The sequence below is a fragment of the Sebastes umbrosus genome, chromosome 1 (assembly GCF_015220745.1).
Source record: "Sebastes umbrosus isolate fSebUmb1 chromosome 1, fSebUmb1.pri, whole genome shotgun sequence".
NCBI classification, from domain to species: Eukaryota; Metazoa; Chordata; class Actinopteri; order Perciformes; family Sebastidae; genus Sebastes; species Sebastes umbrosus.
The window spans coordinates 10,833,023-10,859,558 of NC_051269.1; the positions used below are offsets into that span (position 1 = coordinate 10,833,023).

The following is a 26,536-nucleotide window of genomic DNA, read 5'->3' on the forward strand; positions in this document are numbered from 1 at the left end:
TATGCACAAATTCACTCTTCTCACGATTTATTGATAAGGCCTATTGCGAATTGGGTGGCAAGGATTTGTCCTTTCTAAAAAAGTTGGTCCCCAGAAAAAAAGTTTGAGAAACACTGATATAGAGGCATCAGTAATTAATTGAGACGATTTCATAAAAGTTCCTCATAGTAACTTTAACAGAAAACGTGTATTTGTCTTAATTGGATAAATATGAGTTAAACATTTCACCATGTGATATTGAATACTTAAATAATATCAAAAGGTATCATTAAAGATAATAAAAAGTGATAGTTACAGCAATATTAATTTTCCCCATGTTGCCCCACCCCTGTCAAAGACAGTTAAGAAAATGAGTTTGGATGGACGCACTGCGTGTCAGCCATACACCGTCAGTCGTTCATTCTGATGCAATGGATCCAAGTGCAACGCTGAAATATCGTGAAGGGCAAAAGGTGGACTATTGACTCCACTAACATCATCCTTTAAACTGTATCACAATATCGTGATAACAAAATACTCAGACGATATTCAGTTCCATATCACGATAAAATGATTACATCCAAACATGTACCAGCTGTACAGACACACCTGCACACATTAGCCTCGTCACTCCTCCTTCCTGCTGTTTCCATTTTCTAAATTGATTTCATTACAGTGAAAACGCCGTCTGATGACATACTTAAATATGCAGACTTAATATCCATGATCCAGTGACAGGCAGCAAGAAGTCGACCTTAACACAACTGACTTGCATCAGGCAAGATCACATTAAGTTGACCCAACAACATCTGTAAAATGTTGTATGATGACTTGAGATCTATGTCGGACTAATTGTAAATCAAAGGAAAACAATACTCGACAGTCCCAAATGTGCAGAACCTTCCATTCAGTAACACCTACAGAGATATCAGGAGACGCTTCTTAGGTAAATTATCTGCACTACTGAGGCCTGATGTTCACTGAAGCTGTGATCTCTCTTAAAAACAGAGAAGTTGTCAAAGGGCACTACATGAAAGCCGACCGATGCTCTCTGGCTCTTTGTAGTCTGATGTAGTATATAACATCTTTGCTATTTGGCATCTTTTGTTTTTTCTGTGTATTATGATTTATGTTAGAGAAACATTACGGGGAAAATGTGACGAAATGAGTTTGGATGGACGACCTGTGTGTCAGCCACACACCCCGCCACCACATTCGTTCTGCTGCAATGGATCTCATCATTCCAAGAACGACGCCGAAATATCTTTAAGGGCAAAAGGTGGACTATTTTCATATGTGTGCAAATAACAACATTTGGAAGAAATTGCTCTGAGTTTCATATAATGTAGACTCAGCTAAGTGATGATATTTTGCATTCCTGAAGAAGATTGTACATTTAGATAGCAGTTATCGAAACAGGTTTCCTCCACATAATTTAGAAATGTGGAAATAATTTCCCCCATGCAAACACCTTATTCGTCTACACTTACACACACACACACACACACACACACACACACACACACACACACGTACACTGCAAAAAATTAGACCAGGCTTTTAGGTGTCAACGTGTAGAAAATGCACATTTTCTAAGCACTGCTGTAAAAATGAGCTATAGGACATTCTGCCCTCTCTTATGCACACATTTCCTCAGCTAGACCTCCAACACACACAAGCTGCAACTGGTTTGTGTTCGTGTGCGTGTGCGTGTGCGTGTGCGTGTGCGTGTGCGTGTGTGTGTGTGTGTCAGGCATATACACCTGATGGACGGCCACAGCCGCTCCCCATACACCTCAATTAGGTAGCTGGCAACAACTGGCAAATAGCACAAGATGTGGGTGACACAAAACCCAGTTTTTAAAACCCAAGAGATGCCTGAATATAACGTAGGTTACCAGACCGACACTATTTATCTCATCTAATGAGATTAACACGGTTTTATTAAAACAGTATCTGTATTCAAGCATAGTTACAACAAATAATCAAAGTACTTCTGAAAAACATTAGCTGTATTTGGAGAGGAGATATTGCTGCAAGATTATAAACAATGCATTTTAATCATTGAATACAGGTGTAGATTTATAAAATAGATATTCAAATACAATAAATATAATTTTTAAAATCCACGTGAATTTGTTCGCAAATCCATCCAGACAAACCCCTTTTCTTTACGGTGCTTAACTTAATCAATGATGCAGCTAATTGTCCTTTTAAGTCAATCAACAGTAGGCCTAATATAAGATAAGTGATTTTCCTGTGAAAGTCACCTTGGCATTCAGGAATAACAAAGCGATCACCCAGAGGATGCCTCAGGGAGGAAATCATGTAAGATTCTTCATTTCTGTGAACCTGGTTGACTAATCACCACTACAGGCTGCATCATGTTCACATCAGATCATCACGTCATCACTGTATAGACTAGGATGAGGGACTCTGGCTGCACTGGTTTTAATACTGGACTGCAAAATGTGAAAATGTAATTTCAAAAGAAGCAACGGTCACTTTAAAAAAAAAAAGGGCTAATTGTTTGAATAGTTGGGAGTCACAAAGCTGGTAAACTGCTGCGTGTGCAGACGTTATATGTTTCAGTCTGCCTCCGTGTGTCATCCAAGGTGAAATTGTCACATTTTAGAAGAAACTGCGCTTTAAAATGTATAATATTATCACAAAAAACTATTTCCCCAACAGGTGAACACTGGAAAAGTCCAACACTATAGTTTACACCCAGCTGGATGCTCAGCTTTCTGTGCCTGCATGAGGTCACCTGGATAAAGCAACACACTGCCATACTGGCCTCAACTGCGTCTATACATTTCAACTATGAACATTTCTACAAGACTGTTCACTGCAACAACAACAACAACAACAAAAATGATGCTCCATTTGTCCTCCGTACAGAGTCATGTATAGTTTTGGGAGTTCGTGTGAGAAACGATCTGAGCTGCAGGGACTTTCACCTGAAGGTTTGCCATGAGACCATGGAAGAAGCTATTACGCGTATTAACTAATTGGTTTAGTCTCTGAATCAGAATCATCCTGTTATAAAACACCAGTGTATATCCTGCTGTTGCTGCTGTGGGATATAGAGGAGTATTTCCACGGTGCGTGTGCAGCAGGATCCAGTGGAGGACTTTTTTTTAGTCTAGCCTCGCTGTATAGCTCAGCCTATCCATCATCATGCGTAAATGGGATATTCTCCCACCCCATGCAGCGACAGCAAAACAACACTGTTATTATTATTATGATCATTTTATTTTTATCCCTATATGGATGTCCTAATGAATTCTTGCTCGCTTGGTTTATTCACCTACATGGCACCTGTGCATTCTCCCTGTTGTTGACTATATGACAGATTGAATAAGGCTTTTGGGTATTAAACTATAGCTGTGTTGACCATATTCAAGATTCAAGATTCAAGAGTTGTATTTGCCATTTGCACCTATATATAGGTACATTGTAATTCTGAGCAGTTTACACTCTAGAGTCAGCTTTAAGAAAAGAAATAAAGGTAGAAATTACAATACAAAATAAGTAGCACAATTCAACTCAACACAATAAATAAATAAATTATTAAAATGTAAAACGCCCTCAGTGTAGTCAATATATAAACTAAACTACCCTCTGCATAGGAGCAATGACAGATTGGATAAGGCTTTTGGGTATTAAATGCTGCTGCTGCTGCTGCTGCTGCACACAAACAACAACAACATTATGAGAGCAGACATTCATAACGTAGCATCAAGAGACAGGAAACTGCGTCTCCTGTTGTTTGAACATCATGGACAGCAGCAGCAGCAGCACGGAGGTAAACGGAGCTGCATGTGCATCATGTGCAGGCGGCTCGGTGGGGCCACCTGTCCTAGTTCCTGGTTCCTCCACTCCGCATCCAGGTTTATCACCCCCAAAACGGTGCAGGGTACTTACGTGTAGTGTTGTGGGAAGAGGTGGGTCCCGTCTGTCGGCGTGGAGACGCATATGATAAGTACAGTTTGCATTGTGAAGAGGCAGAAGATACCGTACGACTGCGCGCAGATCGCCATTTTCCATGAAATATTCAAGAAACTGAGGATAAATAAATAAGAGAGAGAGAAGGAGGACCGGAAGGACACAGTCTCTCTCTCGGCGGCTGAGCTAGGAATAACCCGGAGAGAAAGTGTGTGTTGGTGGTGATGGGTTGGTGGAGGAGGCTTCTGCACACTTCAGCCGGGCAGTGGATCAACCTCAGTCGGGGATGCACAGAGAGGACTGGCAGCTGAAGAAGACACTGGAGACCAGGATGAGGAAGATGCTCTTCTGCTGCTGCTGCTGCTGCTGCTGCTGCTGCTGCTGCTGATGTGCCCGCCTGCTGCTGCTGCCTGTTTGCGCACTCGCTGCTGTCCTCCCTCCCTCTCCACCGCCGCACATTTGCTCCTTTTTCTCTCTCCCACTCTTTCCAATGTAACAACCATGCAGAGTAAAGCTCAACACCACAGTGATAGGGTGTCCTCCATCTATCCCCCCGGTTTTCAAAATAAAACCATTTCTTGTTTTGAGGGCATTAAAGGGACTGTTTGTAAGAATCAGAAATGCTTGTTAACAGCGACACCTGTGGCCGTTAAGTCAACGAAAGTCAGCGTCGGGCTCGCGGTTGTGCTCGCTCTACATAGACATGAACGAGCATCGCCCAAAACAGTGAGGTGACACACGTCAGCTAAAACCACAATATCACTCTATATTTCACCTGCTTGGCAGTAATGTTAGCTGACCAGACCAAGGGATCTCCATGAATCAATACTGATCCTAGTTATCGTCTCTGAACGCAGCCGGAGGGAGACACCGGCACCCGGTCGGAGACGTAAACGTTTCTCTCTGCGGAGCCCCGTCACTTCACAAGACACGGAAAACAGTTTGTAGTGTGTGCGCATGCACGTGAGGTGGAGCGAGGACGCGCGCTGTGAGTGAGTGAAGGCAGGCAGAGGAGCAGAGGAGCAGAGGAGCAGAGGAGCAGAGGAGTAGAGGAGCAGAGGAGCGGTCTGAACAGCATAGCCACACACGAGCGAGCATGGGAAACCGTCCCGGTAGATTTATACGTGTAAAAAGTTACAAACAGTCCCTTTAAAAGGGGAATATCAACTTCTGCCCTCTAAGAGGCGATTCAGAGTCCCGACATTTAACCGCATCAGGCTAAAGAACAGGCTTTTGTCCATCAGTCCATCTTGTTGCTATAAATAATAATTAATGTGCTGCTAAAGACATGTAAATCCAGAGGACAGATGGTATTTTTGTAATGGCTTATGTATGAATAATTGTGATGTGTTTTGTTTTTTATTTCTGATGGGTCTTACTGTCTGTCTGTCTGTCTATGGTAACAGTATGTCTACTGTATGTGTACTTTTTCTCAAACTGAGCTGCCTATGGATGCAAAATGAATTTCAGAGCAAACTGACAATAAAGTTGTATCGTATCGTAAGTGACAGGAGAGTGTATATGTTATTAATCATATGTAACTATTGTATTCTCAGTAAAAAAAAAAAGACCCTAATGGGAGCACAAGTGCGATGACGTCGAAATATCCTTTAGAGTGAGAGGTAGTGTGCTTGTTTTACGCACATATAATACAGGGGCAACTTGGAAAAAAAGGCTGTCTAATTTGGTAGCACATATTTGGCACAACATCCAAGCATTAAGTTCAAGTATTTATTTTAGGTGACGTTTTATTTTGAAGGTCCAATCACCTGACGTCCTGTATATATCCAGCCTCATCATGTGGCACTTGACTCAGCTGTTGGTCACAAGCGGTCCTTCTATTCTTGTGCGACAGACAGACAGACAGACATCAGGCCACCTCCTCTTCCTCTTCTTCCTCCTCCTCATGTCCACTCTCCAGTGTCCTCCTCCTCCTCAAACTCAGGATTATGAACAGGAACCAGGGCTTTATTTAGATAATTAAGAGGCATGACTCTGGAGGGGTTAGGGTTGTATTAACTGGGGTGTAAACATTCAGCAATCACCTTGGGGTTTCCTCTCCCAACTGCATTTGTTCTACTTATTAGCACAGCTGGTCCAGTGGATCAACATTCAAATGAATGCAAGGAGAATTAATAACCTCATTTTGGAAAACACCTAGCTATTGTTTCACGCTGTCACCAGCTATTTAGACGAAGGGGGGCTTAAAGTGTTTGAAAATGGGACTTTACAGGAGGGCAGGGCATGTCTCCTTGTTTCTTGTAACTGGGGGCCTCTGAATAATCATAAGCTTGTTAATAAGGTCTGTTTTTAGTGGAGCAAGTCTTCCTCTGGACATGAAGTCAGATACTGTTCATTTTAACGGTAAACAAGGAGGAGAGATGCACTGAAACCTCAGAGTGAATCTAATTCAGCATGAAGTTACCCCCCGGAGAAGTGAATATCTCCCTCTATCAGATATGTGTGTGTGTGTGTGTTTGTGACTGTGTGCACATGTGTGTGTGCACCTGTACCTGTCTTATTACCTTTTCCTGCACTGCTGTTTGTTCTCTGATCTCCAACTGGAGGGCACGGTAGGGGTGACACGTTTGCACCTAAACAAAAACACATTTTTCAGGTTCATCCATGCGATGGAGAACTCACAATAAAGATTTATAGCTTTTACATGATGTGTTCCAGGTGTGTTTCTGCCCCCCGTAGTCCTTTACACAGAATAGTGAGGTGAAGGTGCAGGTTTTTTTTTCCAGTTGTCTCCCACCAGTCAAATCCCAGGTTCAAGACTAGGGGGAGTCTTACATCTCTCAGCTAATTTGCTGGACACAGGGAGAGACAGACAGACAGACAGACAGACAGAAGACAGTCTTGTGGCTGTGGTTGTCCTTGGCTCAGTCAGTCAGCAGGGGACACGCAGGTGCTCTGCTACAGAAAGCCACACAGCACTGGGCAGGGTTGCTGCACAGCGTTTCTGTCTCTTCGCCGACAGGGAAGACGGGGCTGTTTTGGTAGAAAAGGACACACTGCAGGGCAAAGGACCTCAGCAGGAGAGGAAAAACCCACCTGATGGCGGGAATGAAGAGCCATACAGCAGCGGTCCCCTTGCTTATGTGCATAGATGTCACGGATCATTCAGTGAGAACAAATATCTAGGCTCGTTCCTCAGGAAGTGGGGGACAAAAAATCTGCTTTTATTTCCCAGAGCTACTAGCATTTGAGACATATTGAGCAAGCGACTCCCCCTTCTTCCACCCCTCCCAAACAAATCTGTGGCAGAGAGGCAGGAGACAGTCGTGCTTTTGATTTATTATTATTCCCTACGCGGAGACAAATAACCTTAATTGATGGCTACTCTCGCACATTAATTTACTGTACCATACTTCCCATCATGACATTAATGATAACAACAAACAGATACTGGTAGAGTGATGCAGCCTGGCTGACTCACACCGAACATTTCTGCTGACTCACAGCCACCCCTTGTTTTTCTCCTTCCTTTCAAACGTACATTAGGCAAACTTGTCTCCATTTACCTGGCTCATGGGGCCGGGAGAAAGAGAAATGAATGCAAATTTAATTTGGAGTTAATGCACAAATATGTAGTTTTCTCCGAAGGCAAGAGCAGAGAGGGGGTTTAATCTGTGCACACAAAACATCAGGGGGTAGAGATGTTTCTCTGGAGGAATGGGATTGCCTCTGGGGGTTCTGCAATTGCCGAGATGATCGGCAACCAATTTAAGCAATAATTTCTGATGTACTGTATGGCCTTGTCACACTCGACTTCGTCGCACGAATACCTTAAATGCAAATTCAATTTCATCTGCCTGAATGTGTGCGGTGGTGATGGTCGTGGGGCAGAAGAGTGGCAGATTAAAGAGAGGTGATTGCCACCCTGGGGCCTTGGATCTCATTGAACACGCTGCGATGCTCATAGGGAATCCACTCTTTATTAGAGCTGATCGATAAGGCCAGCTAAGGGATCCGCTCAGTGAAAACACACAGATCAATGACCTCGAGCTCTGCTCACCCACCAAACGGTGAGAAAGGCCAGACAAGAGGCGGGTCTCAGCTGCTTAAGATCCCTCTCATTGGCCGTGCAGTTTCTCCTTAAGAGACTGACCTGCCAATCTGTTATTGATCCGGCGAGTTGAGAGGAAGGAGACAGTCCTCGCTGTTCTGTATCGGACTTTTCTAGGGACTGCTCCCCCAGACGGAGGCCAAGTAGGTTGGAGTAAAATTAATCACTCCTTGTTTCCCTTGTCTCCAGTCCCCAAGGAAGTCACTAAAGGCGCACCCCACACATCCAGACACACACACACACCGGCCGCTTATCTTCCTTTTCCCTCTACCTTATCCATCTTTCTCTCCCTCCCTAACCTCCTCCTCTGTGTCTCTCTCTCTCTGTGGCCCATATGCTGATGTTTTGCTGCGCTGGACAGAAAAGTGAGGCTTCACACTCTGTAAAACCTAGTCTAGTCAGCATGCTGAATGCTAAGATTTTATATTTCTGATTAGAGAAGGACTGCGCGTCGCACTCGTCGGCAGATGATAGAGCCAGCTGCCCTTGAGAGAGAGAGTTCCGACGCTCTCGGCAAACTTCAATGATCCCCTCAAGTGCTCTCTGTAAAAACAGGAGCATGATATACCGTCACTCATTTACCATGCACTTTCTTTGAGGGCTTTCTTTTTTTTCTTTTTCTTTTTTAACCACAGCAGAGAAGAGTCGGCGCGCTCTTGTCCTCTACGGGGATATATTGAAGAGATCGGCAGAGTGATTCCAGCAATCAAGGTTATCTTCCCTCTGTGTCCTTTTCAGCTTACTCCCTGCTCACCTCACAGCTTATCATCCCATTTAGTTTCATCCACTCACCAGAACAGAAAGATCCAATCTAAATAAACACACAGGCCTCCATGTTTACATCAATATTTGTATAACCCACATCCCTCATTATTTACTTTTGCTCTGTAATACTACAGAAATGACCTCAACGCTTTGCTAATATCAACAACAACAACAAAAATATCTCATTCAGACCACAGTGCTCTGCATACCTCCTGTACTGTAAAATACAAACATACCCAGCGATGTTGGGCCGCAAGGCACTCTGGGACTTTCATGCTCAAATGTCAGAGCGTTTCATGCTGATTGATGATGACTCACTCCCCTCGCTCTTAGTCTGCATGAAAGAACAACAGCACCAATTAATGACCCAACCTCCTCACGTGCCACAGTAAGAAAACATCCACTATATATCAAATGTTAGACAGATGAAAAAACAGATATTTATGATGAATTTACATTTAAAGGCTACATTTTATCACCCCTTAGAGAATCCCCCTCCATCTTACCCATAGAGTAAAGTGGCTGCATGTGAAAACAGAGCAAGACTCAGCACTCATTGACATGCTCTACTAGAGGCCTAATGGCCCCTGGGTAATGGCCTCTTTGGTCTTCAGGAAATCCTCCCTCATGCATACATCAAAGCTGGGATTGAGAAGGATAGAGAGTGGAAAATAGAGGGGAGGAAAGAGACATCAGTGCCACACACGGAGAGGAGAGAGGAGGTGAAGTTAACACGCTAAAGGAAGCTCTTGTAGGAGTTCCTTTTTGTTTATGATTTTCACGGCAAGGTCAATCCAACATGTTTTAGATTTAAGGTTCGCATCAGCGCGGTACACCGATGCTGTACTGGCACTCTTCAAATGGGACTGGATGTCAAAACTCAGTATGTTTTTGGTACGGTCTGAATGTGTCCATAGCCTGGTTTAGATGTGTGGTCTTGTTTGCTTATTATTAGGTCAGATATTAACTGAAATAAATCATAGAAATGAAAAAAAATCTGTATATATTTTTCATAGTATCCTTTTTTACGTCAGTACAATTCATCAAGTTTACCCGCCGTAAAATCAGAGCTAAAGTGATGTTAATTATGTGATAAGTCAATCAACAAGAAATTATATATAACCTTTATTTAACTTGTAAGTCACATTGAGATTAAAATCCCTTTTACAAGTCAGACCTAGCCAAGACAGGGTCAAATGACAGCATCCAACACATAACAAGACAACATTGAATCACGACAGCAACAATTGGTACGACAAAATACATTACATCATACAGTGCATTAACAGGGCAGCGTGTTGGTCATGTGTTTGTTATTTGATCTAAGCAACTGCAGCTCGCAGTGACCACTTCCTTTATTCTATGTTTAAAATCATTTAATGTGAACATTTTATAACTGGACTAAACTAATAATTAGATAATCAATTTATCAAAAGTGGTGCACAATTGTCAATATACTCTACTTCCAGCATCTGAAACGTGAAGATTTTCTGCTGAATATCGTTATGTTTTGGAGTGTTGGTCACACAAAACAAGTATTTTAGATCACATTCGGCTTTGAGAAACTATAACCGGCATATTCTGACATTTTACTGACAAAACAATTAACTGATTATTGGATCATTAGTTGCAGTTTTTCCAATAATATAAAGTTAGATCTCTTCATCCTCAATCCACTCCTCTATTTCTCTCTCTCCGTCTCTTTTTTCCTCTGCTGACACACAGCATCCGAGAGTTGTCAGCCAGCTGCTATAACAGGAGACCTGTTCCGTCGCCCCAGCACCCCCCGCCTCGCCCCACAACACCCCCCGCCTCTCCACACTGTCCATGAGCCATCTGCTTAGTCTGCATATTGCAGATCTGTCAATGCTATCTAATTATAATTCACACAAAAGTGTTCATTGTGACCCTGACTGTGTTTGTTTCCAAAAGTTTTGTCTTGCTCCATATGTTAGGTACACAGAAGGCACCTGTCTGTATGTAGCTATGCACGCACGTATGCATCTCTCTATCTATATGTGGTCTATCTCCTGTGAGTAAATACAGCAAAGCACGTCTGGACCACATTCAGAGAAAGCTGCGACCTCTACGTGTCCTACACCGTGCAGCAGAGCGTGTGAAATCTGCCCCTCGCAATGATTTTCAACTCATCTCCCGGTTCAAGTAAGACTCAGTAAGCCTCTTTTTCCAAATGCTTTTGTACAGTAGCAATCATATTTCTTCAAACATGAGATGGAATAAAGTGATCTGAAATTGATTGAATTTAGGTCAAAAGGAAGCAGGAGTAACTTCAAGCTGCTCCACAGTGGCGTGCCGACATCAAATTGGCCTTCAATACGTTTGCAGTGAGTGAAGCATTAGGTGTCGCCGTATAGAGCACATTAAACAGCGCCAGTGTTAAAGAGGCAAAACTAACAGGCCCGTGGCGCCTTTAGTGGCTTGATAAGGCGAGCGGGTGGTCCTGTCTGAACGTGGTCTACTCCTCTTTTCTTGTCACTGTGGAGTGAGAAGTGCAGAGTCGCTTGCCCGCCCTGCCGTCACATTAAAGCGCATCTTAATTGGCATTAAAACTGGTGATAAGGGCTTAATGAAGGAATTAATAGATAACACACATTCTGGAGCTTATTCTCCACAGTCACACTCTGACAGACACATAAACACACACAGCTGTACTCAAACTGGCAGATTTTACAACCGCAGACAGAGCGAGTGAGAATTCATGGGGAAATAGGTGGCCTGCAGCGAGAGGCAGGACCAAGAGTGAAAGCCTCTAATACATCACATCACCCTGCATGACAACAGCTAACCTTCTCAGGCTGTGCAGCTGGGGCATTTAGCTTGTATGGGATGGTACACACTGCCATCACTCTGAGCTGTTAAATGGGGTTTTAATCTGATAGGGATTAAGGTAAACACTGCATAAAAGGACATTTATGTATAGAGCATATATCCTGTTGGTTTATTTATTTATTAATAGTTTATCTTTATAGGGCCAAGTACATAGAATGGATCGCTGCCACATACCACGGCATTATAGCCTTAGCTAGTATGCAACACTTAGATGGGCCTTTATACAAACACACACAACTCAACAGGAAAACATGATATGGAAACAATACATGACACAATAAAATAGAGATAAAATGATGAGAGACAACGTAGTGTAACGTTATACAGACATAACAAGGCTGCTGAATGAGAGAGGCATCCGCCGATATGTTACACGGAAACACACCTTGCTAATAATAAGCCGACCACCTCACGGTGCCGCCAGCTGGGAGCTGTTTTTACAGTCAAGCACCTTGGTGGAGGTCTGCGCTCCCCGAGTGCCATTCTAGTTATCATGAGTTTTTGATAGATGCTGTTTAATTGATAGTATATTAACCTAGAGCAATTGTTTTTTGACAACTTGGGGGACAGAAGTGCTTCAAAACAAGCTAACGGGCATAACACTGGGACACATTATTGCTTTCAAAATAGTTCTGGCTAATGTGTTAGCAAACAATTAAGTTAGCTAACGTAGCTACTGAGCTACATATTGAACAGACAACTGCAATAGTCTCTTTCGAGTCGTGTATCTGGCCACCTGAGGAATGCAACTTATAATTTTCAGTTATTAAATCAATATGCAGTCATTTGTTTCAGTGTTTATATCAAAAATAGTGATTATCGTAGGTTTCTTTCGGAGCTGTGTTAGCTTGCTGTCTGACATTGCTAACGTTGGGGCTACTGTGCAATGGAACTTAGATTGGATTGGTTAACGGCTACAGGGCTCGTCCAATCAGGAACCTCGTAGGCGGGGCTTTGATTAAGCTCCAAAGCTTTCCGTTCAGACCACAGGTGATACACAACATCCTGTTACCCGTCAGATTCTGTTACAGCAGCAAAGGATTAGCTTAACTAGCTTACATGAAAAAGATCAAAGTGACCAACTGCTTAAAGTGTGTGTACAGTGTGTACTAAAATTTAAATTACAAAAATGTGTGACCCTGACTGAATCTTGTAATCTCCAAAATAACCAATTATGGGGACACCATTTCTGGTAACACCCATCAAAATAAAGGCGTGATAAATGATGATCTGCAATGGAAAAATGGCTGAAATTTCTATTTATGTCGTAAAATCTGATGGGTCACAGAATTAGGTTTAACACCCGATCAGAGGCCCAAATTAATAGCAATTATTTTTGATTAATGATGTGGTGCATATCTGTAAGTGATGTTATGCTTTTGATAAAATCAGTCAATTAGTATACTGTACAATATGAAAAGATAATAAAAGGTGTGTCCAACATGACCTATAGGTGAAGTTTACCTGGTACTGAGGTAAACGAAGGCCTCTTAGTATCAGATCCGACGCAGTCAGAATTAAGATTGACGACATATGCAATTGCACATATAGCTAAGGACATCTAACATCACATATGCCTATCTATACCGGTTTAATGACACGGTAGTCCATTGTTTAGCATTTGTATATGATAAGGGCTGCAACAGTGGATTATTTTCATAATCATTTAATCTGTTGACTCTTTTTTAAATCAATCTATTAATCATTTAGTCCATAAAATGCCAGAAAATTGTGAAAAAATGTCCATTGCAATTTACCAGAGCTCGTGGTGACACCTTTAGATTTCTTATTCAATCTGACCAACAGTCTAAAACCCAAATATATTCAATTTAGAATAAGATAAAACTGAGAAAAGCAGCAGATTCTCACATTTGAGAAGCTGAAAACAGTGAATATTTGTCAATTTGAGTTGATATATGACGATTTATCAAAGATGTGTTGTTGATTACTTTTCTGCCACACCAAAGTGCTGCTGTTGGAGCGCAGTCCTACATCTTTTAGAGAATCCTTGAACAATATTTTATTCACGCATCCATTAATCACTAATGAGCTTCCTGGAAGGAGCTGGCTCATGCTTGTGTGATTTTTACTGTACTGCCTGATCAAAAAGTGCACATTGTATTTCCTTTATGCACGACTCTCCACGGTCCAAAGGGCACTTATTCCCCACAGCACAGCACAAAACAAAACACTACACACAGGAAAACTAACCAACCAGGTGAGACAGAGAGCTGGGTTCCTATTGGGGATACTCCTTCTGAGCACCTAATGAAGCCAGCAGTGTCTTCCAGTATTACAGCTAATGGTTTGTTTGTATAGTTATTTTATCCTGGGTTTAGAGACATGCAGAAATCGTTATTGTTATCAGTATTATTATTACATCATTTCCAGCATGTAGAGATAAGCAGCATTATATCCATGCAGACCAATCACATTCTCTGTAATATACAATGAAAATGAGTGTGCAAACACGTATTTGCACAAACGATTGTTGTATTTGTTCAGGCACATAAGTGTATATCTATTTGTGTGTGTGTGTTTGTGTATGTGTGTGTGTGTGTGATTTTTCTCTCCCTCCTCCTGAGCCGCAGGTTTGGGCCATTTTCCCAGAAATGTGTTAGACAGACAGAGGGAGGCAGATGCTTTCCTGTCCTCCCAGAGGAGACTGCAACACATGTGGAGAGTGGCGAGGCTGGTCATATTAAACACACCATGTGCACCCGGCATGTGACTGTGTGTGTGTGTGTGTGCGCATGAGTGTGGCCTAAAAACAAGCACGGAGTGAGACATCTAGTGGCAAATGCACAGTACTTCAATAATAATGATAGGAATCAGCCTTGCAAACTGTGACTTATTGTATTTTTAAACGATGAAAACAAAACTTTATTTAATCTGCCAGATACAATTTGTACGGGGGAAAATAGTGAATTTATCATTTTGTTGTACAGTTTGTGTGTATTTGCAGTTACAGTACGCTTGTGTGTGTGCATATCTGTGTGTTTGTATGATTGTGGATATTGCTGCAGTGTGATACCATCTTTCCCGCTGTCATAACAATAGATCTTGCAGTTGATGGTGATGTATCATCTGTCAACCTATCAGTGCCAGGACATGGTCCGCTGGTCCCATGAGGCTGCAGACATGATTCACCGCAGTTTTTTATGGTGGGTGTCTTCTTTCACCTCTGGAGTTGCCTCTGGACTGCTGGGTTGTGTGCCTTCGCCGGCCTCTGCAGGATGTTGTATTAACCTTGCACCACTAAGCGCCGATTATTTATACAGGGGATATTCAGGGTCTATGAGCAGCATGGAAAAGCTTATCTCAATTAATCTAATGGCTCAGTAATCAAGACATCTGCACACAAGTAAACAGGCCTCGGCAATCCCTCCATGGTTATTAGTAGCAAATCATCAGGCTTTTACATTTTGGATCAACGTCAAAGTCTGTTTCATTTGCTCAGTACTGCACAGTCCAACACGCTGTAAGCCGACACTAACCACATGTTGTGTACGCCATAACTAAAAAGTCACAAGTTATCAGTTGTATAGTATCTGAGACATGTTAAAGTTACTTTAAGGGAGAAATGTGTAGGATTTAGGGGGATTTATTGACAGAAATGGAATATAATATTCATAACTATGTTTTCATTAGTGTATAATCAGTCCGCCATGTTGCTCTGTTATGTTTCTACAGTAGCCCAGAACGGACAAACCAAACACTGGCTCTAGACCTGTCACGGTGAGGAAAGTTTCCCACCAGTTAATAAACTTGTGACAACACCGGTGTTACAGATTACCATCTTACAAGAAAAGATGGCGCTCAATATATATAGCGCACTTATCTTTAACGTCGGATGGCTGTGTGTCTGGTGTCTCCGTTCAAGCTTTCGCTGCGAGGCTGCAGGTTTCCACCCAGCATCGCTGTGACCGCTCTGTCCGCACGGCGATTGCCTCATTAACGTTATGGTTCCCCTATAGCATTGGGTTTAAATCTGAAGCTTTTCGCTTTGACACCAAATCATCCGCCATCGTCTTGTCTGTCAACCCTCGGCCCGTGTGTGTGAAATCTGACTCCTACTACTCAGTGCTGAGACTCTGTATGGAGCAGACACTTCACCTTTCAGATTGTAGCGTCCGTCGTCAGATTATGTATTAATAACATGCCGCTGATACGCAAAAATGGGGTTTATTTCTATAAAAAAAAAAAAGCCAAATGACGGTGGGGCCAATGGGAAAGTAATGTATCGGTGTGTAACACCGGTAACACCGACTACTGCAGCAAGCCTACTCTAGAGAGGGCCTTTCACGTTTTTATGTTACCTGAAGGCCACAGTAAGCTCTCTACGAAAGGGAGGGGTGAGAGGAGGGGTATTCAGTTGATTGCAATCTGCACCTTCACCACTAGATGCCACTCAATCCTACATCCTGCTCCTTTAAAGGGGAACTTTGACGATTTTGCACATCAAAGTCTGTTTATAGGTCTTGAGGAGTATTACTGCATAAAGCCTTTTGTGACTCCGGAAGGAGCTACACAAAATCTGATAAATTGCCTAAAGTGATGTCACTTGAGTCAGCATCAGTTAGGGGGTTAGATACCACAAGTTTGAAAATGAAAAAAAAAAAAAAAGTCTGGGGGTGTGGAGTTTGAAAGAAGTGAGCTCACCAGACCTCTGCAGCTCCTCATCTCTGCTCAACTCTACATTAGTCGAAACTAGCATAACAAGAACACATGAATCTCCCACCGAACTCTCAGCAACTGAGTTGCATTGTGGGTAATGTGGGTCCCAGGTTTTGACCAGTGGGCAACTTCGGGGTCTGAGAAGTGAAGCCAATGCGGAAGTGCCTTAAACTTGCATTCTTTCTAACAGTCAGCAGGGGGCTACCACGGCGATGTCCGGTCTGGGAGTTTTCCGTGTTTTCGTCTCAGAACTTTAACCCTTTCACAGTGTGTTTTCAGTTCATGAAAGTTAATTATAACCTTTTCGGTCACGTAAAAATGTCTCATTTGAAGTTCGGTTGTTCGGATGTTAATTCCACCCTCTCGTGTCACTTCTGGTTGCAAAAACCAAGATGGCTACGGCCAAAATACCAAACTCGAGGCTTCAAAACGGCAGTCCACAAGCCAATGGGTGACATCACGGTGACTACGTCCACGTCTTAGATACAATCTTTGGTTTTGACAAGGAAGGAGAATGTGTGGAACAAACTGATATCAAAATAAAGACGATATCTCTGATAATGCTGCACTAATCTTGCTACCTTTTTTTTTTTTAACTGTCCATCATGAGTAAACCTGCCATTCAGTAGTTTTATTTTACCACTAAAGCTGAAGCTCAACACGCCTTTAACACCTGTCCTTGCCCACACATGCATGGGCTTCAAGGCTACAACAGAGATAAACAGGTTTTATGGTGCATGCTTTGCCTGTTTGAGCCTCTTCATGAATCTCCAGCCTCTTTGTTATTACTAAACAGGGAGGCGGGACCTGCCAGTGGAGTAGTAGACAGGAGATTAAGACCTGAATCAAAAAAGCAGATGGGCCTGTGTGTTTGTTTGTGTGTGTGTGCGTGGGTGGATGGGTTGGTGGGTATGTGGGTGTATGTGTGTTTGTATGTGCGTGTGCTCTTAAGCCCTACAAATCATCTAATTGAACAAATATGTCTATGTAAATAACATATGCACTTTGCAAGCTGCAATATCTCAGTAAGTGATTACATACACACATAAGCGACCACTTCTACAAGTCACACACGTCACCCAATCTCCCAAAATGTCACTTTAAAGCTTTGTAAGCAGATGCAGAATAATCCCCAGGTCCTGGCAGGCTGTGATCCCGCAGATAGTTTCAAACATTGCAACGAACGACGTGAAAGGTGATTGTTAAGGGCACTAACATGTCATCCCTCAGCGTACGTCTCCTGGGTGCCTCAATCCTCCCTCCACGCTCAGAATTTGTGTGCCGCCGCCGTCGTATCGCAGACCGCCGTCTGTAATCATCCCCAAGTGATCAGCAGAGATAACATCAAGGAAAGCTCGCTCTGCAGGACGACACTAACAACAAGTTTGCCTCTGAAATTGGGTGATAGAGCATAAACAAAGGCACACCTCGAATTCAAATCCCTCCACGGATGTTGTGATAATTCAGTTCAAGTCCATTGAACAAGAATAATGATTGTGGAAGAGTGCTTATCAAAAACGCCTGTGTCTGGGCCACCTGAAGCATGTCCTGGGCTACAATGAACGCACAAACTCCAGCCTCACATCTGCCCCTGCAAATGACTGTGCATGTAATTATGATGATGGAGTCATTTAAGTCTGTCCTTAAAGAAAAATTATGTTTGTTTTGTTTTTATGTAGTTTATTTTATTTCTTTATTGGTCATGATGACAATATATACTCCCTAAAGTCATTGCTGAGATCATACAACATCAATCAAACTTGATTATACCACAAGTCATACGTCAAATGCAACTCCAAGTGCATATACGAAACATAAAAAGAGTTAAACAGTTTTAAAGGTACAGGTTGTAGGATTTGGCATCATCTAGTGGTGTGGTTGCAGATTGCAACCAACTGAGTACCCCTCCACTCACTCCTCCCTTTCCAAGACTACGGTAATGTGAGCCGCTGAGTGCTCACTCAGAGGCCATCCGTATTATAATACCACTACTTTAGGAGCAACAGAAGTCAGATGGCGACTGGTTCCACGGTTTTACACTGAAAGGCTCTATCTAAATTCAGTGTTTGGTTTGTCTGTTCTGGGCTACTGTAGAAACATGGCGGACTCCATGAAGAGGACCCGCTCCCTATGTAGATATGAAGGGCTCATTCTAAGCTATCAAAAACACAGCGATTCTTAGTTTCAGGTGATTATACACTAATGAAAACATAGTTATGAATATTATAGTCCATTTTTGCTAATAGATCGCCCGAAATGTTACGCACTGTTCCTTTAAATTAATAAATGAACACATTTAAATTAATATAGACATTTAAGTTAGTAAAATAAAGTATAATATAACTAGTAGCTAGGTAAAAGCCAGGCTAAAAAGGTGTGTTTTAAGTTTTTTTTAAAAGATATCCACATTCTCTGCTCCATTCAGATCGTTCCATAGGGTGGGGCCATAAGCGAACTTGCCATTGGTCTTAGACCGGACAAGGACAACTATCAGAGGATCTGAAGGATCTAGTGGGTAAAACTAACCAATGTAAAATGCTGGCATTGAAATGTGATATAGGGCAAAAAAAAAGCCAACAGTTAAGCTTGACCATCTAAACCACTTTATCTAGAGGTTAAACCAGAAGTGAGGGTACCCAAAATGCCAGTAATAATGCCTCACTGCAGAGGAAAATTGTGTGCGTGCACAGCATATACAGTAGGTTAAAGTTGAACCAGGATGTCAGTCTGTAGATGTTTGAGTGAACCGTTTGAGGTAATTTCATTGTTTGCCTTTGTTTTCTCTAATTATCTGATGTTGTGTTTCTTGCCCCTTTGACGTCTTTTTCGCAGCGTTACCACATTCCCACATCTCAGCAAATAACTTAGTGAGTACAGTGTTAATATTACCAACAGGAATGATGGACATAACTAAGACAATAAGACCCTGTATGACAGTGATTTAGTATCGAGGTTCCACAAAGTTTGGTGACTAGACAGATTAAGAAGGCCGTGATATCCTGACTTTTAGTGTCTAGTATCGATCAAACTCCAAAAACGTTGGATCCTACGTTTCCCATAATTCATCTCAATAGCTTTCATAATATACCATATTCAGAGATATTTTTTCGACGTTTGGAGAGGTCTCTCCAGAGTGAAAGAAGACAGTTTACCACTGTTTTCACAGGTTGAGTCGTAGACAAGTAAACTGAACTTCAAGTGTCAAATTGGTGGAGTGGCACTTTAGCTGAGTGGTGCAGATATACAGTAGAAGGTATAGAAGAATCATATTTACAGTTTTGCTCCCACAGAACAGAACAGAACTGCAAAGTTGTGATAGGAATAGATTAATGGTTTAAACATCCGTCACTGTGGCAAATAGCATAAAGAAAGAATAACTAACTCAGCGCTCAGCAGGAAGTAATTCTTCTTTCAGTTCAAATAAACACCGGACCTGAGAGCTATAAGGTTAGGACTCATTAATCCACTCCCGAGCTCTCTACATGACACCAGAGTAGACACTGCTGTCAGGCCCGGTGCTGCTCGTAAATGTGAGGCTTTCCATCTGTGTTTCTGAGCTTGTGCTTCTGCTACAGTAAGTAAGGCAGATTTTATTCATCGACTGTAGATCACTGTGAATAACGGGGAATATCTGTCCTGCTGTCAAATCTGGCAGACCGATGAACAGGATGTGGACACCGACTGGTGCTGACTGCGCTGAAGATAAAGGGAAGGAAACAGCAGGATTTATAATGGGAGGAAAATTAACCAGCTTGTTTTGAAATGCTGTGTCATTTTTAGAGGAGATGGGGGCATTGATTTCAGGTTGGAAAAAAGAGGAGACAGGGAGTGAATTGATCACCATAAGATCTTTATGGAAAGAAGGTCGGCGGTTTAAACTTGCAAATACTATGTTAAATATATTGAAACAGAAATGTCTACATCTGCGTGCGCACACATGTTTACAAATATATCCCTGCCCGGAAAACGAGCTAAAATGAAGAGACACTCATACGTTTTCCATCTGCTTTGTCCTTGACTTGTCCCAGGAAGAGAGAAGAGATTTTCCTCTATTTGTTACTCTAGAGACAGCAACGGGCTGTGTGACTATAGCAGAATTTAAAACAGTAAATAAGGAGGTAATGGGCTTTGAGCCTACTGTCATCTCCAGTCTAGCTCTGGCTATCACCCAGGATATTAGCAGATAAATCTGAATGGCTTCCATCTGAGGCAGCGCACAATGGTTATTGATCAGACAACTCGGAGCAGAGCGGGGGGAGAGGAGCAGAGTTTATTAATTAGGGATTGACAGCCAATTCCCTCTTCTTATTCACAGACGGACAGCTCGGGAATCCTGATGAGCTGTGCCCTCTATGCATTTGTCAACGCCGTTCCCCACGCTGCAAACACAATAACACCGCACCGCTACAAGAATACACAGAGGGAATTGGGCCGATGACCCTGCTCAGTGCTCATACGGTGTAAACCTGCGCACGATGAGAGATCAGCTGGCTACTCAGGTGTAAAATGAGCAACCGACCCCCTGCTCAGATCTTCATTTTCTTAGCCTTTAGTGCTGGATGACCTCCTGAATGATGGCGTTATCACTTTTCAGGCTGTTCACATACACCGCTCGTAGCTATTCCTATGAAAAGTAAATGCACTGTAATTTGTATATATCCCACAAAATCAATTTGTATGTAATCCAAATGTGAACAAGGAACTATAAAGAGTGACAAACGTCGCATAGGGAGGATGGGAGGATCCGTCTGAGTGGATGGGTGGATCAAAAAACATTGGAAAAACGGTGTTCGTTTCCCGCTTGAAATCAGAAGTCAATGTTGATTTATTTGTCACATAACTTCCATACTTAATTTATGCCTCTTCCAGTGTTATTCTCACCCAAACCACGATCTTTTCCTAAACGTAACTAAGTAGTTTAGGTCATGTAACTGCCGTACTTATGTCAAAGAGTATAGAAGCAAAGAGGCGAAACTCAGCTGTCGAGATTTTTAACTGAAAACGCTAATATTTATAATATTTTATTTTTCAACATAGGCCATTTCGGTAGAATATGACAATAGAATAGAAATCATTTTGTTTTACTTTTGTACGGCACATTTCAGGTGGACGTTTTGCTGACGTCCGGTAGTTGCTTTCAGTCCAAAATGGCGGAAGTGTAGCTTTGATGCAGGGCCCTGATGTTGCAATGGAACGAACAATTGACTTTCACTTCTTGGCAATATACATTATTTGCTTAAGTTACGCCACTTCTGGTGTCGTGTAACCACTTCCGGTGTGGCGTAACTTAACTACGATCTTTTCCTAAACCTAACTAAGTGGTTTTGTTGACTAAACCTAACGAAATTGTTTCATGTGAAGACGGAAGTTTATTTTGAAAAGATTGGAGCGGAAATTGACGCTGAACATTTGTAGGAAAACACATGGAAAAAGGAGGGATAACTTTTCATGAGATATCCGTTGTATGAGAATATGTTGCACTTTTAGATGTCAAGATTGTGAAATGTTTACTTGTAGACAAGTTACTTAAGTGAAGTTGCTTGGTCAAAATATATTTAGCCTTTTCTCATTTCATTCCACCTCTTCTCTCCATTCTCAGTGCCTCTCTCTGTCCTGATGGCTATATGAATGTCTTAATGGCGGTTCCCCAGCAGCTCTGCTTCTCCTCCCTAAACTTGACTCTAATAGGATACAGGGCTTTTCCACTGATTGGGTTGCTAGAGAATAAAATTGGCTCTTAACTGTACCTCAGTGCTGAGCGGCGCCCTAATCCAGCGACCCCGGGCTGCCAGGCTCCGTTGTTCTCCCTCAGCTCTCCCGTATGCTCCGATACGGATCTGATCCTCTGCACAATTTCATGCCTGCTTTGCCCTCTTCTCCTGCAGCAAAGCATCAATTACCCTCATAAAACAAATTCTGCCCCCTTCAGAAGCTGCAGCCAAACGCACCACCCCACCCCACACTCCCCTATCTCCACGGCGGCCAAATGGTCACAACTCTGTTTAAACTTTGAGCCGGTTCTGCAAATCTTCAGCACTTTTTATATGAGCATCACAAAAAATAAATGTTGAAGATTAAAAAGAACAACTTCAAGAAATACCTACCCTCCACTCAAGCACATCTGATGCACGAAACGCACACTTACACAAATACCCTTGAGGTAAGGAGAGATTTTGTTCTTTCTTTCACACATATAAGAGGGAAGCATTAAGTTTCAGTTCAGGGCTTGAGAGCCAGACTGTGCAGCAGGGCCACTCACTTACTCCCTGACCCTTGACTTCCATCTCTGCCAGGCTAATCCCAGGTTAATGACGGGGCCAAAGAACATCAGGAGGGGACATAACCGTCATCTCAAACACACTCGGACACACACATTCAGGAACTGGAGCAAAACCACTGTACTTACAGACACTTTTGAAATAATATAGAACAGTTTTCAGTACATGATAGAGGAAGAAGTACCCAGATCCTGTACTTGAGCAAAAGTAGTACCAGTAAAACAATGTAAAACACAAGTATTTAAAATCCTACTTATGTCAAAGTACAGAAGTATTATATTATATATACTATATATATAACAAAATGTTCTTAAAGTATGAAAAGTACTCCTGTGACTGATATATGACATCATTAAATTGTTAATAATGTTGCAGAATTGTACTGTTGTAGCGGCCGAGGTGGAGATGGTTTTAACTAACTGTGTACACAATAGTTTATTCCAGTGGTTTCCAACCCAGGGGGTCAGGTCCCTCCAAATGGTCACAAGATAAATCTGAAGGATTGTGAGATTATTAATGTGGTAGGAAAGAGGAAAATGTTCTGCTACACAAATTTATATACATTTTTGTAGACTTTTTGTTATTTAAATGACACCATGTGAAACGTTTAGAGAGGACACTGCTTTTTTGTAATATTTAAGGCGTCCCAGTCCAAAAATGTTTGGAACAACCGGTTTAATCTTTAACAATGCTTTGTGTTTTTTAAACTTATTATGTGTTTCTTTATATGAAATCTTAATCTGAAAAGTAACCAGTAACTACGTCTGTCACGAGTGGTGGAATAAAAATACACTATTTCCCTCTGAAATAGTGGTGTATTAGTATATAGCAGGATAAAATGCATAAATACTCATTAAAGTACAAGTACCTAAAAACTGTAAAGATGCTAAATGCGGGATTGGAAGCATTTCTATTGCCCCCGCAAGGCTCTCAACATGGCGACGGCTGAGCCGGCGGATCGCAGCCAACGGTGTTAACAGTGAAAACAACGCCAACAGTGCTGACAGAGAAAAGAGTGTTAACCTGAGGGGGAACCGGAGGCTGGGCGCTATGCTTCCGCAATGACACCCTCAGTCGGGGCGACATTTTCAGCTGTAACCGCCTATGAGAGCAGTGCAGAGTGCCGGCCGTGAGCTAGCCAGTGGGGCACGCTCACATACATGAACATGTGCATGCCTTTTAGTGCATACTAAAAGGCATGCACGGCTGGCCTGGCTATGTAAAAAAAAGCACGGAGAAGCTCTGATTACAACACACGCAGAGGGAGAGTGACTTCATTCTCTGCTCAGGTAGACATTACTCCTCTATATCTTTACATAGCAAATAAATTGTTTGATGCTCTGTTAATGCTGTCCTATAGAGAACCTTTAACTCCAGTGCTTGAGTAAATATACTGATATTTTGACACCTTTTCTATGTGAATGTGACATTTACATTTACATGCACAAACCAAACAGAGACAATTCATCTTGCTGTTGTCTCTTTACTGTGCCCTTGCTCACATCTCAACAGTTCAGCGGGGTCCTTTCCATGCATTTGCAGAATCATTTTCCTCAAGAAGTTATTCAAATGATATTCAGTGTTTTATTTTTTTTCCATAATGCATATTACTTATGGGAGAGGCTGGATGTGCACAGAACAAACAGCAGTCTTATCTTAAGACTGCAAAAAGAGGGAAGCCTGACATGGGAAGTTTTTCAGTGACCCAGAGAGCTCGGCAGCCGAGCACATTTGGGTCGAGGGGCGGAAGGGCGATGGGGTTGAAATGTGAAATTAACCATCCACATGCGTACTTTTGCAGCATTGTAGGCAGCTTTAAGGCTGGTGTTTAAACACATTATATTGTCTCATTTAATGGAATTCGAAGCTAAATTTAATCGACCACCACCTACAGTAAACAGGGCCGCATTTGATTCAATTACACTTTAATGACTGCGAGGTATCAAGGTCAATGACAATTCATTACCTGCTCTCATTTAAACAGTCAATCTATCTGCAGTCGGTGCTTAAACATTAAAAAGAACTCCACATTTTTTTTTTAAAGCACTCATTCGGTCAACATTTATTTTAGGTTGCTGTTAATGACTTATTGAGTATTTTCTTTCATCAGTTAATTAGCATTCAGATACAAAAGGTGCTTAATTTCAAAGCAATTATCGCCTGATTGGCTGGCCCACATGAAAAAGTCGCCCGCTCTCTGTTCTGTTAAACCCTTGTGGATTTCTGCTTGAATTGATTTACCTGTCTGAGCTTGTGTGTGTGTCTAGACGTGTGTGTGTGTGTGTGTGCATGCGCTGTGTTTGTTCACACATTGTTCAGCGCTTGTAAATGTGTGTGTATATAAGTACAAAAATACCTTATACCCTTGACTGCTTCCAAGTAGGTCCTTGACTGTTTTATATTCTCTCAGTCAAGCAGGCAGATACCAAGTAGCAGGTGGACAACATCTGGTGTGCAAAGTGAGGCTCTAAATGGAAGGAAACATTGCAAACACAAGGTATTCCATCAATATAATTACTCTCACACGAATGCACATGGGCACACACACACACAAACACACACACACACAATGTGGATGTATAACATTGGGCCTTCAGAGGGCTGCGGGATCATGGTCTTACTTGTAGTGGGAAGAGATAAACAGGAAATGCTTTCTGCAGCCGTCAGCTACTTCGTCCTATCAAGCCCCCGCTCTGCATTTATCTGCAAAGCATCCTGTGTACACATGCTGCAAAAACGCCTTGAGATTTCAAAAGTTAATTACAGCATCAAATTAAGTGCATGACAAGTGCCAATAGAAGGCCAGTGGAAGGGTCTTTAATCCCCTTTGCTCCGCAGAACTCTCCTCCACGGCACCTCAAACGCCACCTCAGCCACTGTTTACCAAATTAAAGAAAATCCCAACAGTAGAAGGCAATCAGCACGCACGTGGATTTACGCGACTCCATCCCCCTCACTTGTTTGTTTGTGTGTTATTGAAAGGAAAAGTGACGCATGATTTAATTGAATGAGGTCCCTTTTTGCAGCCAGTTTAAGGGGGTAAATTTGATTGCAGTTTTAATTAACCAGCGCAGTTCGCCCCTTTCATCGGTCCAAGGGATTACAATTATGAACACAATGAAGCAGCAGTCGCATGGTGATTTGGTAAAGGTGGCTGCGTTGGGAATTTAAGGGCACTTTTTTAATCCAGGATATGAAGACGTGCAGTTCAAGAGCTACACGTTGTAAAAAACAAAACAATTTAATGTTGTTATTGTGAAAATGTTTGTTGAAAATGGAGTTGGTTGTTTTTTTGTAGAATGTACTGTCTCTCATCAGGTGTTCAGGTATTTAGTCAGGTTATTTTATTTTAATCATATAATAATCATATAATTATTGTATATGGTGAATTCACCCTTTGCTAAGCCTCTACTCCCTAGGTTACTGTTGCTAGGCCTGTCAAGACTTCACACCCGCCGTGTCAATATGGCGTTTTTAACAATATCAGTGACAGATATTCTAAAGGATATACGTCAGATTTCTGGAATAATCGTTCTGAAATATCAGAGAGAGAAGACAGAAAGAATGACAATATGCATTTGAGAGCTACATTCACAGTAAAGGCTAATTAAAATACTAATAAGTATTGCGAAGGAAAAGGCCATTAAAATCAAGGGACAAGCTCACCGGTCCCAATGCAAGGGTTACCCCACGTCTTGACAACTCACATGAAGGACAAACATATAGAACAACAATGTTCCTGCACAGCAAGGTAAGTCAATATACTGTATGTGGGTAGAATTGGAGGACATATGATTTAAAAAAGTTATTTTTCATAAAATTTCACTATATCCCGACAGTACTGCACGAGACAGGTAATCTGAAAAAAAATCATGTGCCTCTGTGTCCTCCGGTGCTCCTAACGGCATCTGCAAGATTTCACAGACCGGAGGAAAACAACCAATCAGAGCCGAGCTGGAGTCTGCCG

The 26,536-nt window shown here is 42.1% G+C and overlaps 1 protein-coding gene and 1 long non-coding RNA gene across 4 annotated transcripts in view; both read right to left on the reverse strand.

Annotated features, from left to right (window-relative positions):
* Window positions 1–4,340, reverse strand: part of LOC119487246 (voltage-dependent calcium channel subunit alpha-2/delta-2-like) — a 179,498-nt gene extending 175,158 nt beyond the window's left edge. For all 3 annotated transcript variants that reach the window (XM_037767976.1, XM_037767968.1, XM_037767959.1), the window contains exon 1: window positions 3,907–4,340. In XM_037767976.1, the coding sequence (XP_037623904.1) occupies window positions 3,907–4,022 (116 nt within the window). In that variant the 5' untranslated portion in view covers window positions 4,023–4,340. The remainder of the gene's footprint in view (window positions 1–3,906) is intronic.
* A 1,343-nt stretch (window positions 4,341–5,683) lies between these two features.
* On the reverse strand, window positions 5,684–26,254 carry LOC119487358. The gene is made up of 6 exons (XR_005206695.1): window positions 25,191–26,254; window positions 24,926–25,036; window positions 9,271–9,406; window positions 9,001–9,098; window positions 6,453–6,521; window positions 5,684–5,893 (listed from the first exon to the last, which is right to left on the reverse strand). It is a non-coding gene; the product is annotated as an uncharacterized LOC119487358 (long non-coding RNA).
* Window positions 26,255–26,536: the final 282 nt, after the last annotated feature.